Source organism: Episyrphus balteatus, chromosome 1 (assembly GCF_945859705.1).
Source record: "Episyrphus balteatus chromosome 1, idEpiBalt1.1, whole genome shotgun sequence".
NCBI lineage: Eukaryota > Metazoa > Arthropoda > Insecta > Diptera > Syrphidae > Episyrphus > Episyrphus balteatus.
Genome location: NC_079134.1, coordinates 23,339,301 through 23,355,026, shown reverse-complemented (window position 1 = coordinate 23,355,026; position 15,726 = coordinate 23,339,301). Strand labels below are relative to the sequence as shown.

The window sequence follows — 15,726 nt, the reverse complement described above, 5'->3', positions numbered from 1 at the left end:
TACGACTCAAAACTGAATTCAAAAGCATACATTATGTTTTCAATTTTCCTAACAACACCACACCCACACGATCCATCATTAGTTTTTTTTTTTTGTTTCATTTTTCAATATTTTTATTTTCTGCATAAACTAAACCTTGAATTTGTGACTTATTTGAATTTTCCCGACAAGATTTCCACAAATTGAATTTGTACCCGAAGCAAGACATCAAAATTAAATTTTAATATAACGGAAGTAGTGTGTTTCCTTCCTTCCATCAGTTCTAATTGTGAAAAAGGAAGAAAAACTAAAAACATTTTGCAAAAACGATGCATCCATGAATTATGTATATATCTACACAACTAAACCTCAGTTGGGAAATAAGAAAATATGAATTGCTTTGCTTTTATTTGATGATGGTAATGCGATTATCTTGCATAATTTATAAATTTCTGAATTTTAAAATACACCACAAAATCTGTGTTGCTTTATTTTTTTTTTTTTTTTTCTTCTTTTGCTTTTCAAGTGCTTTTCCATTTCAATTAATAGGTATCACAAAAATTCTAAGGGAAGAAACACCATGTTGCATATATTCGTTTCGTAGTATTTTTGTTTTTTTTTTCATGGTTTCTATTTTTAATGAAATAAAAAATTAACATTTTCCCAGCGAGAGCAGCCACAAAATTAATGTTAAGTGGTTTTTGGAAAATCATTAGAATCATTAGGGTTAAAATTTATGATCAAATTCAATTTGTTTGAAGGGCGAATTTGTCTTAATTGTGTAACACACTTATAGATATGAGTAAAATAAAAATGCATATAGAGATTCGTTGGGAGACATCAATTAAGTTGACTGAATGACTCAGACATGACATAAAAGTGATAAGTTGACTGAACTTTAAAACATTGTTCTTTCATAAATAAATGAGACAGAGTCAGTGCGGTGATCAGTGATCTATGTTTAGACTCTACAAACGTTCCTAGTTTGTTCGATAATGTGTTGTGAGTTTTTCGTATTCCCAAAATAAGTTTTTGGCGCCGCACATTGGAGTATTGTCATCAAAAACCTGGCCATAATTATTTTTCGTGGTTTTTGTTATTATTTCTGTTTAAAATGAGTATTCCTACAAGAAAATACAATATAAACCTAGTTTTTGTTATTTTTATTTTTTTACCAAAAACTAAAAAAATTGATTAATGGCCTGTACTCCGCCTGTCGACATTATTTTTCTCAAAATTTTGTCCTCATCCCTAATACGCAATTCTCAGTTTCTTTTCTCTCTTCCCCAACCTTAATTAAGATCACCCAAAATAAAATACACTAATAACATCAGTTAATTTAATTTAAAAATAAAAAACGTTGCATAAAGTAAGGAGTATTTTCTATCAGAAAGTGAAAAACTAATTGACCCTCGATTCTCTAAAGAGCACCTAAGAGCACCCAATTTTTGTTGCATTGTGTTAAAGAATATACAGGGTGTCCCACAGTCACCGCCCAAAATGAAAACCATGGATTTCTGAGGTCATTTTAAGTCGAAAAACTTATGATGTAATTTTCTCGTTTTCGTCCCGTTTTCGAGTTACGAGTTAAGTCAAAAAAACACGTTTATGGGTATTAATTTTGTGTTCTTTTTATTAAAGCCAAGTTTATTTACATAAAAAAAATAAGTTTTATTTCATAAAAAAGGCTACTCAAAGTAATTAAAAAAAATAAACAAACTGAGTGAATTAAAAAAAAATAATTTTTAAATACAAAATTAATTTAAATGAATTAAAACTTTTTCTGAGCTTTATCTATTTGTTCTTTTCTTAACCACAATAACTCAGAAAAAGTTTGGCCGGGTGGCCAAAGTCACCCGATATACCGGCCAAAGTCACCCTACCATATGGCATTTTTTATAAAAAAAATTAAAATTAATTTTTATGAAATAGTTACAAGGGTAGAATGAAAGTAATTCAATTTGCAAAACAATACACATAACGGAGTTAAAGTCATTTTGCAATCCTATTTCTGCAACATGTTCAAACCATCCAACATTTTCAGGTAATTTTTTTTTAAGCATTTTTAAGAAAACTAAATTTTAGTATAAATGAATATCTAGTTTTAATTAAATAAAGCTAGTATGATCACTTTTTAATTCATCAAATTATACGAATTTACAAAGAAACTTGGAAAAAATCAGACAAGTCCTTCATATATTAACAATTTTTTTAAAAAGTGTCAAAGTCACCCGCCAGGCCAAAATCACCCGGTTCTACGGTAACTCATAAGTTTCAATTCATCGCAGAATAACGGGGTATACTAAAAAAAAATCATTAAAGTTCAAATAAAAACTTACCAAAAATATCAAGTTTTTAGATACTAGTTCTAAGCCCGAATTAAAATAGAAAAAACCATCTAACATTTTCAAAACTTTATTAGTATCGTTAATAAATAACTAAAGAAGAATTCTCCATTTAAATTTTTTTAGATTTCTATCACAACACTTCGATATCGCATATAGAATAACACTTACCAAAATACAGTGGAATCTCGCTAACTTGAACACATACGAAACCAGGCCTGTTCAAGTTATTGGATTGTTCAAGTTGCTGGAACATATAAAAAAGTCTTCGTTTTGTATGAATTCAATTTGTTATTATAAATTAATGTAAATGACACACAACACGATTACAAAAGTAGTATCCTATATTGAGGAAATTCAAACTTCTGTTGAAATACAATTTATTTGTTCAACTTAAAGAGCTTCGAATATTTAAAATATTCACCTTATAGAGTCAGCAATAAAAAAGTTCAGCAAAATAGGATGTTCAAGTTATTGGATTGTTCAAGTTATGGTATGTTCAAGTTAGCGAAAGTCCACTGTACTTCAAATTCAAATAAAAATGAGGCAGATGTAACAGTTAACTTTGAACTAATTTTTTAACAAGACACGATCGAAAAACAAAAAAATGAGTGCAGCATATTGACAGAAAATCGACTTATGACCAGGTTTTTACTGCAAATACTCCTATGTGCCCCGTACTGATTTAAAAATTTGAAGAAAAAAAAAATTATCGAAAAGATAGTAAACTAATGATTGTTTAACAATAAAACACAAATTAAACTTATAAAATTGTTAACAGAATAACTCCAACAGGATGGCTAGCAGATGGGCTTTGGTTGCTTATGCGATGCTAGATTAACACTTGATTAAATATTGATAATCGAGAACAAAGTGTTTGCGTACGTAGACTTTATGGTTGTTAAGTCAACTTATCGACATGAAGTCATGCACTATTTATTTTATTTAATATTCTTATAATAACAATCAATATTAGGGTACACTGAAAGTTTATATAAAATAATATATAAAATAAACGCAGTCACCGTAAAGAATGTAAAATACTAAAGAAAATAAACATTTTACCGTTGAAACCCTATTATTGTGCAAAAATGTTTGTCAAAATGAAAAAAAAATCCATTTACAAGATTTAGCTTTCCAAGTGTTGTTTTAAAGTAAAAATTTAATTTTTGCTAACGTTTATTTTTAAAGAGCAGATTAAGCAAAAAAATTTATGGGGCATTCCATTTTCACGGTTGGGGCACTCTAATTTATTGTTCCCTTTTAAACTCAACCCATAATTATGCAAAATTTACATACCTACATAACATTCGTAGCTTCTATTACAAAAAGCGAATAAACATAAAAAGCGTTGTCTTTATATAAAAAAAAAAAGGGTCGGAAAACTAGTTGCCACGGATAGGACACGTGCAAATTGCTCTCCAAAATGATTTTTTTAAGCACAATTTAAAAAAAAAATAATCTAGAAACCTATGTTTCTGTTGATAATATCGATATCTTCCCAAAACATCATACTGTCAATATTTTTACATGACAACCTATAATAAACTTTATAACCTTTGAAAATATTCATAAACCATATCAGTACAACACCTACAAAAAAAGTTAAAATTTTTTAAAGACAACCATGTCAAAATTAAAACTGAGATTACGGTACTTTTCTCACTGGTGCACAGTGTGACAATTCGCACATTTAGCGGGATTTAATTAAAAAACCAACATACAGGAATGTAAACAAAAACCAGTTTCTCTTAAAGCCTAAACCTCCCCCTCAATGAGTATGCACATTTTAAGGCGTTAGAACTAAGCACAACAACAAAAAATTACTTTAGAAATTAACTTTTGTATTATTTTTAGGAGAATGGTCTGATTTAGTGCCAAGTGGATTTTGCTTCTGTTGCAAGTGGTTCGTGAAATTTAAGGGAAAATTTTATTTTTTTTATATTTAATATAATATTTGTGATTATAAACTTAAGTTTTTTTTTTATAAATTGTTGTCATAAAAATGGGGGTGCTTGGAAGCGAAAAAATATTGAAAAACTATGTGTTTTATGTGTTCATTAGACAAAAAGTATAATTTTACAGTGTTTTTCAAGGTTGAGACCCTTTTTGTTTTAAAGCTGTATATATGTGGAACCAAAATGTGTTTTATCTTTTTGCGCACAGGTGCGACACTCATACAAAATTTTTCGTATTCTAGGATGCCAACAAATTAGGAAAAAACAAATTTTTGATATTTGGATTTCCAAAATCAAAATTAAGCGTTTCGATGCTGTGTTTTCCTTCGTTATATATAATTTTAATAATTTTTCATTTTCTGAAGAGGCAATTAAGTCAATAAAGACAACCTTCAAAACTTTATACTTGAGGTTTGACGAAAAAATGGCCAAATGTGGTCGTTATAGAGAACGCTCTGGAAGCAATAATTGTGATTGGTTAAATGAAATCATTAAACTGCCACAAATTGTTTTAAATGAAATTCCCTTATCATCTATAACATCTTCGTCACAAACCTGCTACATTTGCACAGAAAAACCATCTGAAGTGAACATTCAGCTTATAGACTAGATGTTAAAGTTTGGCAGGTTAGAGATCAAGGGTCAAAGCAAGAACAAAATGATTCAAGATAGATTTAGAGCTGAAACTCAACAGCCCGGCAACACAAATGATGGCAACACGGCCAGAAGATTTTATAGAGATGAAGAAAAAACTGCTGAAATTACAGGAATCGATATTGAAATCATAAAAAAATTTCACATTATTTTAGAAGCGCTTGGGTCTGGGTATGTAATTGACGTAGATTCCTTTGAAACATTTGCAAGAGAAACGAGGGCGATATATTAGAAACTATAGCTGGTTTTATATGCCAGCAAGTATTCATGAAGTTAAATATCAAAGACCATTTTTGATAGTGGCACTGTTAAAGCCAAGGTTATGGAAAATAGCAAAAAACTAAAAATCTTATAAAAAAATAGTTTCCTTATTTTTCAATTTTCTCAAAAACTAGAAGGCATAGGAACATATGGTTTTTAGTGTTTGATAATGAGTGAATTAAAGCAGTTGGATTTATCAATCAATTTTGTATTGATATCCACAGTCTTTAAAAATATAGTCCTCTATGTGTTTTTAAAACTTTTTTTTCCCAAATTTTGACTTTGAAATTGGTTATTTCCAAAACTATTTATTAAAACAACTTGATTTAAAAATAGGAATTTAGTATAAAATGTTGGCTTTTAAAAAAGGTATCATTCATAACTGTAAGTGTTGCCATCGTTTTTAAATAATTTTTTCTTAATTTTAAGTAATTTTTTAGAACATTGCCCCTCCCTCTTAAACGGGGGGTAATTGACCCCCTCTCCCGTAGTAAGAAATGCTTGTATTTACCTCCTCTATATGAATTCGTTACAATTCTTCACCTTGTGAGTTATCGTTCTTTTGCCCAAAAATGAACCTCTTTTGTTTAAAAATATGAAAGAATATTAACAAAATTAATGTTTCATTTCATTTTGTATATATTTGTTATAAATTCTATAAAAAAAAATCCACGAAAAGTTATAATCTGTGAGCGTTATTAATTAAATCCCGCTAAATGTGCGAATTGTCACACTGTGTGGTGGCTGGTGTCGTCAAATGTCCTACCACATACATACACGTTAAACGAACCACTAAAGTGGGTGGCGTCAGGTTTTTTCGTTACGAAATTTCTTGATTCGGTCTCCATGCCAAGGCCCGCGATAAAATCTATGCAATAGTTTAAAAACAACCTGAAAACCTTACAATTCTAAAGTTTTACTTATAAATAAATCTTTAAAATTTTGTATTCCTACAAAAATAGACAAATTCTACATAAACTTGCTTTCATTATATAAAACCAACGATTTTTCCGTGAAGCAAAGGTACATAATCTAGAATCATCTTCCGTTCTTCAGTTTCCAATCACTACAACGGCAAACATTGTTAAACTGCTTCAATATTAGAACGAGAACGCTCAAAGTTATTTTGTGCTAAATTTTTTAAACGATTCAATACAATTATTTATTCTCTAATTTGCCTTTATTTTGTATTTAATTCACAAATGGTAGAAAAATATTTTAAAAAGATTATTTGCGTGTGTCTTCCAGATGAAATCAAAGGCAAAAACTATTTTTAACTCAAATGACCTTCTGAGAATTTAAGTTTTTTTAATTTAAATAAATTGTTGGCGAGTGTGAACTACATATCAATGCCGATGATTTGTAAACACACTTTGGTATTTATAAAACGTTTTAGTTTCACATTTTCAACACAAAACAATGTTTAAAATGCGTTTATTTGAAGGCTATTTAGTGACAATTAAATTACTAAAACTCCTCACGATTATCATCTCAAAATTAACCTTCCTAATTGTATTGTTTTTCTCAACTGTCAAAGTGAAATAATTCCAATTCAAGTCCATTAAACTAATGTAGCATGTTTTTTATTTCATGTTGTCACTAATTTATACTGGCGCTATACTCTCTTTAAAATCCAATTAAATTGAAACATTAACGCCACCGCCATTAAATAACTTTTCCTAGAGAAACAAAACAGGAAAATTATCACATTTTTTTATTCATGTTACCATATGAAAATATAATAACGAACAAAAAAACTAATGATAATTAATTATTTTCCTTTCGCCAATTAAAAATGTTTTATTAATCGATAGTTTCTCAATTAAAAAAAAAATGATGGAGATAAAAAAAAAAAAAATGACTGTCGTGTCGTGAATTTTACGGCCATCAAGCAAGCAAGTTTACACTGACATTTAAGGCGAATAGAAATATTGCCGCACAAATTGCACACGCATGATGACGTTTTGATGACAGATGCCATCCCCATAAACTTATACACACTAACCTCAATTTCCACTTTTGCAATCTAAACAAACGCAAGCAAACTATATAACCTGCTTATTAATAGGTGATGTGCTCTTTGACGGCTTTATAAATAATGTTTATCATATAGTCAAGTGATTTTGTATGTGTTTAATTTAAGTATTAATTTAGTAATAAAAAGAATTAAATATGCTTGGCGCGTTAGTTTGACATTTTGTGTGTGTAATCATCACACAAAAATGGAGTCAACACGGTGTGATGCATGAGCTTGATTGTAGACCGCATAAAACTGGGTGGCATCGTCTTCATTTAACTGTCATTTCAGTTCAAATGGTCATCCTTCTTAGTCAAACAACAACTCACTTTCGTTAAGTGCTCCGTCGGATGTTTTTTTTATAGTGCGTCTTTTTTTTTTAGATTTCTAGGACAGTAGCTATAATTTTTTTTTTAGAATTGACCAACTTTTGGGATCACATTTATTGACCTCATGAGAGTAAATAGCATTAATTTAGTTATGCTGTGTTGTATGGGGCGCATAAAAAGCTTTGATATAGAAACTACTCATAAAGAAGGGGGGCGTTGCGAATTTCCTGAGTTAGTTTGTATAGGCTTTGAATATGGTTTACAATAGCTAACGCGAGAGAAATTGATATAAATTGATACCGTAACAAAGGAAATTAGTTGTTAAATGAATAGAAAAAAAAACTTTCGATAAGGCAATATAATTTTATGGGTAGGTTCATTGAGAAGCGTGATTTTGTTTAGCCTGAGGTGATGTAGTCTCGTAAACTTAAGCTTTCTGTCAAAATGATGCGAAAATTAACAAATGATTGTTAATAGAAATCTAAGTTTGGAAGATTTCTACAACTTGAATAGATGATTACTCATTAACAAAAGACACATAATTATTATTAATTTATTTTTGTCGTGATCATCAATGCCGACAAAAGTATAAGGAAATCACACATTTTTTTACACATTACACACATGGAGTGGCTCTTGCTTCATTATGTAAGAAATATATTTTATGCTTGAAGGCAATTTTCAAAAGAATTTTAAAAACGTAGCAGTCCTTGCCAAGAGCATTTAGTACCCTTAATTTTTGTACAACCAAAACGACTATATAGAAAGTGTTTGAACAAAAGCGTTAAGTTTTTCAGTGTTTTTATGTTTTCACCTACAGAATCCTTTCCATTGGATTATTTAAAATAAACTGAGGGAACATTCCATTGTAAGGTGTCGAACGCTTTAACAATGAATTTATTGTGTCAATTTCATTATTCTTGAAAATAAGCAGGATATTTTCTACTGCCAGGAGTAGGACAAAAAAAAAGCGATTTTAAATTGGAGTACTTGTTTAAAGAATCTCTGCAAATCTATTTTAAATTTGTATTGAATTTTTTTTTTTTACTTAATACATAAACCGTTTGTAGATTCTTTAAAAAGGAATTAATATATAAGAGATTGCCTTTATAAAATAAGTTATATCTTTTACGGCTGGGTCAACTTATTGTTACGGGTACGAATTGTTCTGAAAAAAAAAAAGTTTTTTTTTTCAAATGAATTTAAAACAAAATTAAAAAACCAATTATGTCAATGATTAAAACAATATTTACTTTAAATAAGAGACTTGAACTTTTCAGTCCAACTCATTTTAATCACTTTTCTCCGTGTTTAAATATTATGTTAAACCTCCTACACTTTACTTATTTAGACTTTTACGGCGAACCCCTGGCGGCGAACCCCACAGGCGGATCACTAGTGTGAAGCAGTTACGTGGGATAGTTATGATCCCCTCGACATCGAGATCATAACAGCGCCGAGAAAAAGGAAGAAGAAGAAGACTTTTACGTATAAAAATGTCATCTAAAGAATAACAACACGATTCTCGAAATAATCTAATCGTAAATAACAGATTAAAAGCCAATTTCATTCTTCGAAACTTACTTTTATTGTATAACTGTTTAAAAGATTAAAAAAAATGTCCAAATAGTTTTGAAAGAAAAATTTTTATTTTACAACGAACAATTTTGAAAAAAAGACATTTAATTTTTTTTACTTCATATCTTTTATTTGTTTTTTATGTTGAACTTTATAATTATTTTATTTTTTACCTTCTTTGTTTTGCTTCTTTTAGTTCAGATTAAATTAAAAACGCATCTTTTTATTTTGGATGGCCTACGTAGATAACCACTTGACATCCATTCCAAGAAATAAAATCAATATGGTTAAAACAGCCCTAGAATCTTTTGACAAAGATATAACATTCACTTACGAATCAGAAGATATTTTGACAAACGAAATTACAGTTAAAAGAAATAATGATGGCCAAATAATGACTAATTGGTATCATAAGCCAATAGCTTCAAACCGTTTATTAAACTATTACTCTGCACATCCAATTCAAATGAAATTTAATATGTAATAATAATAATAATATATTCCTAAATAAAGTGAGTCAATATCTAAAGTTTGCCAATATTTTGTACCTGAAGTTAAATTAGCAATGAAACCAACAAATCAAAATTCAAAATTTTTCGTCAATACCTACTAAAAAGAAAATTAACAAAATTGATAATAGTGGATTAGTTAACTCTATCAAATGCAATGATTGCACTAAATTATATGTTGGAGAGACTATCCAGAGATTAGGCTCGAGAATTGACCAACACAAAAATGAATGCAAAAAAGTTATAGAGGGTTCAAATACATGTGAAACAATATGGACATTCGTTTGATTTTGATGGGGCAAAAATTCTAAAGTTTTAAAGAAAGAAATTTAAATTACAAATTCAAGAAGTTAACCAAATTATTAAAAATGAACAAATCGTATGTAACTATAAAACCGATAAAAAGGATTATACAAACACTTATTATACCTAATCTTATAGTTAATAGAAATGTTCAAAGTAACTAAATTCAAAATTTCTATAATATTTTTTGAACAATACTTTAAAGAATTTTTTTAAAATTTTTATTAAAATAAATTTTTGATTTTTCAATTGTTTTTAATGTCGAAAAAACTTTTTAGAAAATGATTTATCTTTTTTAAAAATATTTTAATGGTAATTTATTTTTTAATTCAAATTATTTTTTAATTCAAATTATTTGTTAATATAATTTATTAAAACGCATTGTAATTTTTTTAGACCCTGAAGATGAGGCAAGTAAGACCTCGAAATATATGGGCCAAAAATAAATAATTTTCTAAAATTCATATCTTTTCATCAAAAAACCAAAAACACTTCATTCATTTTTGGTTTTTATGTAAAAGATAGAAATTAACTTCTGGCTTTAAAAAAAAACGTATATCGTAGTATTGTAAGTGTTGTTTGAAGTCAAGATGATGGAAAAGTGTTTCATTTTTTTTTTTACAAAACAAAATGCTTTTTTTTTTGTGGTTTATCTTTTTATTTTCTTTGCCTTATTTCACTTAGGTATATGTAGATTAATGGTATTGACTTATAGATTTTTAATTTTTTTTTAATTGTTTCAATTTTTTTTTAATTTTTTTTTTATTTTTTTTATTGTTTCAAAGTTTTTACATTTTTTTTAATTTAACCTTTTTATTTATTTAAAATAACAAAATTTATTTTTTTTTTGTATTTAAAAAAAAATGTTTTTTTTACTGTGGTTACTTTTTTTTAATTTTCTGTGCCTTATTTCAGTTATAGTTTAATGGGATTGACCCTAGGTTAATGCTTAACTAGTTTTCAGAGGCGAAAAGTCGGAAAAATGCAAAACAATATTGCATTTTTTAGAAAATATAAGTTTTTCTTACATTAAACTCAACCGCATTTCTAGTGTTTAAGGAAAAGGCAGAAGTTCAAAATTAAAAGTTTTCTTATTTTTTCTGAAAATTTTTGAAAAAAACGTTTTAAAAATCGAATATTTAAGAAAATATGCACTGATCTATTGTTAAATTCCAATTTTATAAACATATAAAGTCAAGTGAATACTTTTTATTTGAGATGTTTTTTAATAAAAATTATTAAATAGAATGGATATAAGATTCTCTAAAGAAGGCATAATTGTACAATTATTCAATAAAAGTATCGCGTTTTTCTTCTTCGATAAAAAAAAAAATATTTCAAAAAAAAAATTGATGCGAGGCCATTTTTAAAATTAAAAAATGATGTTTCCCTTAAAAAATTTGGCCTCTTGGGGACACAAAAATGAACAAAATTTCTTCAAAATCGAACCACATAATTTTTGTTTTGTGTACAAATATTTGTTTGTAATTTTTTTTTTTTTAATATTTTAAGATAAGATGAGAAATGACTTAATGAATAGTGTATGAACACCGACAACTTTTTGTTGCACAAAACGCGGAAGCTATTTACACAATTTTTAACTCATTTACATATATAATAATAAAAATGAAGTTTCACATTTAGTTATTGCTCGTCCTTATTTATATTAACCAAAAATTTATATCATATAAAACCCAAAATTAAAGAATACAAAACCCTTCACACATTGTAACCTTTTTTTTTATTTGTTTTAAATTTTCCAAGATAACGACTATAGTTATCAAATGTGATAATAAAAATTTCAAAAATTCCACTCATCATAAAACTAAATAAAGGAAATTAAGGGATTATTATCGCTTCCTCTAACAGAAGCCTTTCTTCCTTTTCTTTTATGAGGAAATGAATAAATGTCTCGGTAAAGGAAAAACAAAGAGAGAAACTCAAACAAAAAAGGTTTTTTTTTTTAATAAACACACACATAACACCACATGGTATATAAAAGCGATAGCACAGACACTTCATAAAAGATAAAAATAAGAATGCTAATATGGCACAAGCGAGTATGAAAAAAAAAAAAAAAAAAACAGGAAGAAAAATGTGAAAAAACAAGGAGGAATTTCAAGGATGTGTATATGGGAATTTTCATTTGAAAAATACATCTTGAGGAGTTGATGAAAAACCCAGAAGGAAAAAAAAGAAATACACACATTTATAAATTTATGAACCAAAAAACGACGAACAACACGATGAAAGATATACCTACACAAAAGAAAAAAATCAATAACACTTATGGGTGTTTAAGAAGATAAGGGAATGATAAAATTCTATTGAAAACAAAATAGAATATACTAAGTAGTCGGGGTATTAAAAGAGGATAAATAGATTATTTAAATCAAATTTGTCCCAGGAGAAAAAAATGAGTTACTATTGAAATTTATTTCTAACTCTTTTTTTTTATATAAAATGTGTAATCAGGGACAGAAAGCTAATTTCAACATAAAATATAGAGGGAACACATTTTTTTGGGGGGAACTTATGCAAACTTATAAAAAAGTATCTTTAATTTATAAAAATAATTATGAACTTGAATTTACCCTAGTTCCATCGTTCACCGATGTGTAAATCTACAATGAAATCAAAAAGAATATTTAAAAATATTTTAGTTTAATATTTTCATTATTATTTTTTTTTTTTTTATATTTTATGAGTTGAATTATAGTAAAATGTATCTACACATTTATTTCAAAACATTTTTCAATTCATACTCACCCCACAACATTAAGATATTTCGTAAACAATAAATTTATTATTAAAAAGTTTAGAAGAAGAAGATGAAAAAATACACATTAACACATTTTTAGGAAGAAATATTTATAAAAAAAAAAAAATATTCTTAGCAAAAAAAAACGTGCTAGAAAATGATTAAGACGCTAAGTAGATAGATGTGACGTCAAACCAAAAAAAAAAAGATACAAAAAATAAATAAACACTTTTAATATCTTTCCATCTATTCTATTGTTTACTTTTTTTTGTATCTCCTTGCGTTGCGAAATTTGTTTGTATTTGTTTTGTTGGTGTTTTTTTTTTTTTTTTTTTGCAAATCTTCATGGGAGCAAAAAATGTACATAATCTTGCGAAAAGTTAAATATTGTTTGCTTTTAAGACTTTGAACAGACAACCATATACAGATACACCCATCTACTTTGACATACAAAAATAAAGAAACAAAATAATAAATAATAAAACACCTGTAAATGAGGATGACAAGGTACAGTGGGTCAGTGTTTTAAGAGAGCGGAATAAATTCAAATATTAGGAAATCAAATATAAAATTTTATTTTGAATTAATATTTTTGAAAAGGTGAAGCACGGATAAGAGAAAAAATATTTTTAACTCAAAATAACATGTAGGTACAAGAATTGGAACGAAGTCAGCACTGGAAAGGCAAAATTCACCTCTGGAATGGACTAATCGAGAGCTAAAATCAACAAAATCTGAAAATAAAACTGTTTTTCAAAATTTTTGGTTTCATTATTTTAGTTTTTCTCTTTATACTTGAAAAAAATTTCGAACTTAGCCACGATATGAATCGTGTAACTTGTTCATTCAGCTTAAATTTGCGTTTTTTTTTAAGTTTGATACGACCAGTTTTGTCGCCAAGATATCGAACTTTGAAAAGGATCTTTTTGTCTTTAACCATCAATATTTCAAACGTTGACTGCACAAGATAATTTTCTTGTGCAGTCAACGTTTGAAATATTGATGGTCTATGAAGCCTCTATGTAAATTTAAAGAAATTTTGTTGATGTTGGCGAAGAGCCGACATTTAGGGCAAAATTTTGAAAAATTTGTATGGGAGGTACACTTTTTTGACTTTTTTGAGAAAAACTAAAAATGCAGTTTTATTGCAATTGCTTCAAATATTACCTCTGCAAAGTTTAATAAAAATCGTAAGAGCCGTTTTTGAGTTATTTGGTTTGAATTGAAAAATGTGTATGGGAGGTACACTTTCTAAGCGAGATATAAAAAAACAAAAAAAAAACCAACTTTCAGAATTTCATAAAAATCATCTGTACCAAGTTTTAAGAAAATCCGTCTACCCGTTTAGGCTGTGGAAATGTGTACAGATGGACGTACAGACGCACAGACGGAATTGCGAGACCCACTTTTTTGGAATTCTCCATCATCGTAATGTTGGTTTTTATTAAAACCTCAATTTTTTTTTCGACACGAAACCAATACTTGTTATTTTAGCATGAATTTGAAAAATCAAAAAAAGGGCTTATGGTGGCTTTTGGGATATTCACGCCCTATGTTGGAAATATTGAGAAAACCGGTTATGTTGATTGTGCATTTTAATATGTCCACAAAAACCCTTTCGATTCAATCCATCGAGAATTTATTTCGGAAAGTTTGTTGCGCAAAGAAAATTCCGTTTAACATTTTTGTGATTTCAAAGCATAATATTTCAGATGTGATAACCAAATCGATAAGAAAGTAAGGTCATGGGAAAATATTTAACGCAAAACATTTTCCATTGAAATTTTATTTTTAATGCAAATAAAAAGACTAATAATACGCTTTTTATCACGCACCGTAAAATTATAAAACAGCTTAATTGACTTATTCGAAATGGTTAGATGAAAAAGCGTCGAGCACTTTGTTCAAGCTTTATAAAAATACACATAATAAAAATACACTCTACGCTTTTATAGTTTTTAGTGAGTGATAAAAGTGTATTTTTAGTTTTTTTAACTACATATATTTTTTATTTTTTTATATTTTAGTCCTATCGTGATTGAAAGTAGGTTCATTTGACTTGGGTTGTATTAGCCCCCAAAGCCTCAGCCCAGGGTCCGAACAACTAAAATATTATGTAGTCATCTCATCAGATCTACATAATTATGTACGAAGTTTCATTTCGATAGGATCATTGGAAATAGGTTAAAATTGATTTCGGGTGTTTCGACCCGCAATGCCCCTCCCCAGAATCCGGACCACCAAAATATTGTGTTGTCATCCGAACTTCATTTATTTGTATAAAGTTTCACTTCGATACGACAAGTGGAAGTGGGTCAAAATTTTGTTCCAAGATTTTATTACATTGTTAGTTAGAAGTGAAGCTAATAAAAGCGTATTAAAAATTCTCATGTGTCTTGAGAGTCCAAAAAAATTTATTTGTTAAATTTGTTAAATTTCCACTATTTTCAGTCAAAGCCGTCAAATTTTAAATATTTTTTTTTTTTACTTTTCAAAAAATAACATTTCTGTCAAAATTTTAAGTTATTCCATAAAACTTGAACATTTCTGCATTGAAATGAAATCAATAATGCAAATTGTATGCAAATATCATTTTCTTTTATGATATCATTTTCATAATATTCTCGATTCTGTACAAATTTTTTCTTTTGACCTTTCATTAGCTATTTTAACTACGGTATTGAAGCTAATGAAACTATCAAAAATGTAAGAAATTCAAGAATAAGAAAGAAAATATAGGTACATTTTTTTTAATGCAGAAATTTTTTATTTGGAGTAATTTTTTGCAAAACAGTTTTACTTGAAACAAAAATTTTATATTCAACGCAATTTTTTTGCAATAAAAATATTTTTTAATTTCAAATGCATTTTTTTTTAATTTTAAATGCATTTTTTTAATTGATATTTTAACAACCTTGGATATTGTTTTTATGCCTGTATAAAAGAATTGTAGATACTTTTTGGAGACATTTCTAACCTACATTTTTGAAATATACGTTTTAGAACCAAATATTACGGAAGCAGATATGGAA

At 27.9% G+C, this 15,726-nt stretch overlaps 1 protein-coding gene across 6 annotated transcripts in view; it reads right to left on the bottom strand.

The window, feature by feature from the left end:
- Positions 1 to 15,726, bottom strand: part of LOC129909772 (dedicator of cytokinesis protein 9) — an 87,885-nt gene that overhangs the window by 50,285 nt on the left and 21,874 nt on the right. For 3 of the 6 annotated variants that reach the window (XM_055986855.1, XM_055986848.1, XM_055986844.1), the window contains one exon: positions 12,528 to 12,557. The exons of the other annotated variants lie outside the window; for them this stretch is intronic. In XM_055986855.1, coding sequence (XP_055842830.1) covers positions 12,528 to 12,557 — 30 coding nt within the window. The remainder of the gene's footprint in view (positions 1 to 12,527; positions 12,558 to 15,726) is intronic. 6 annotated transcript variants of the gene reach the window in all.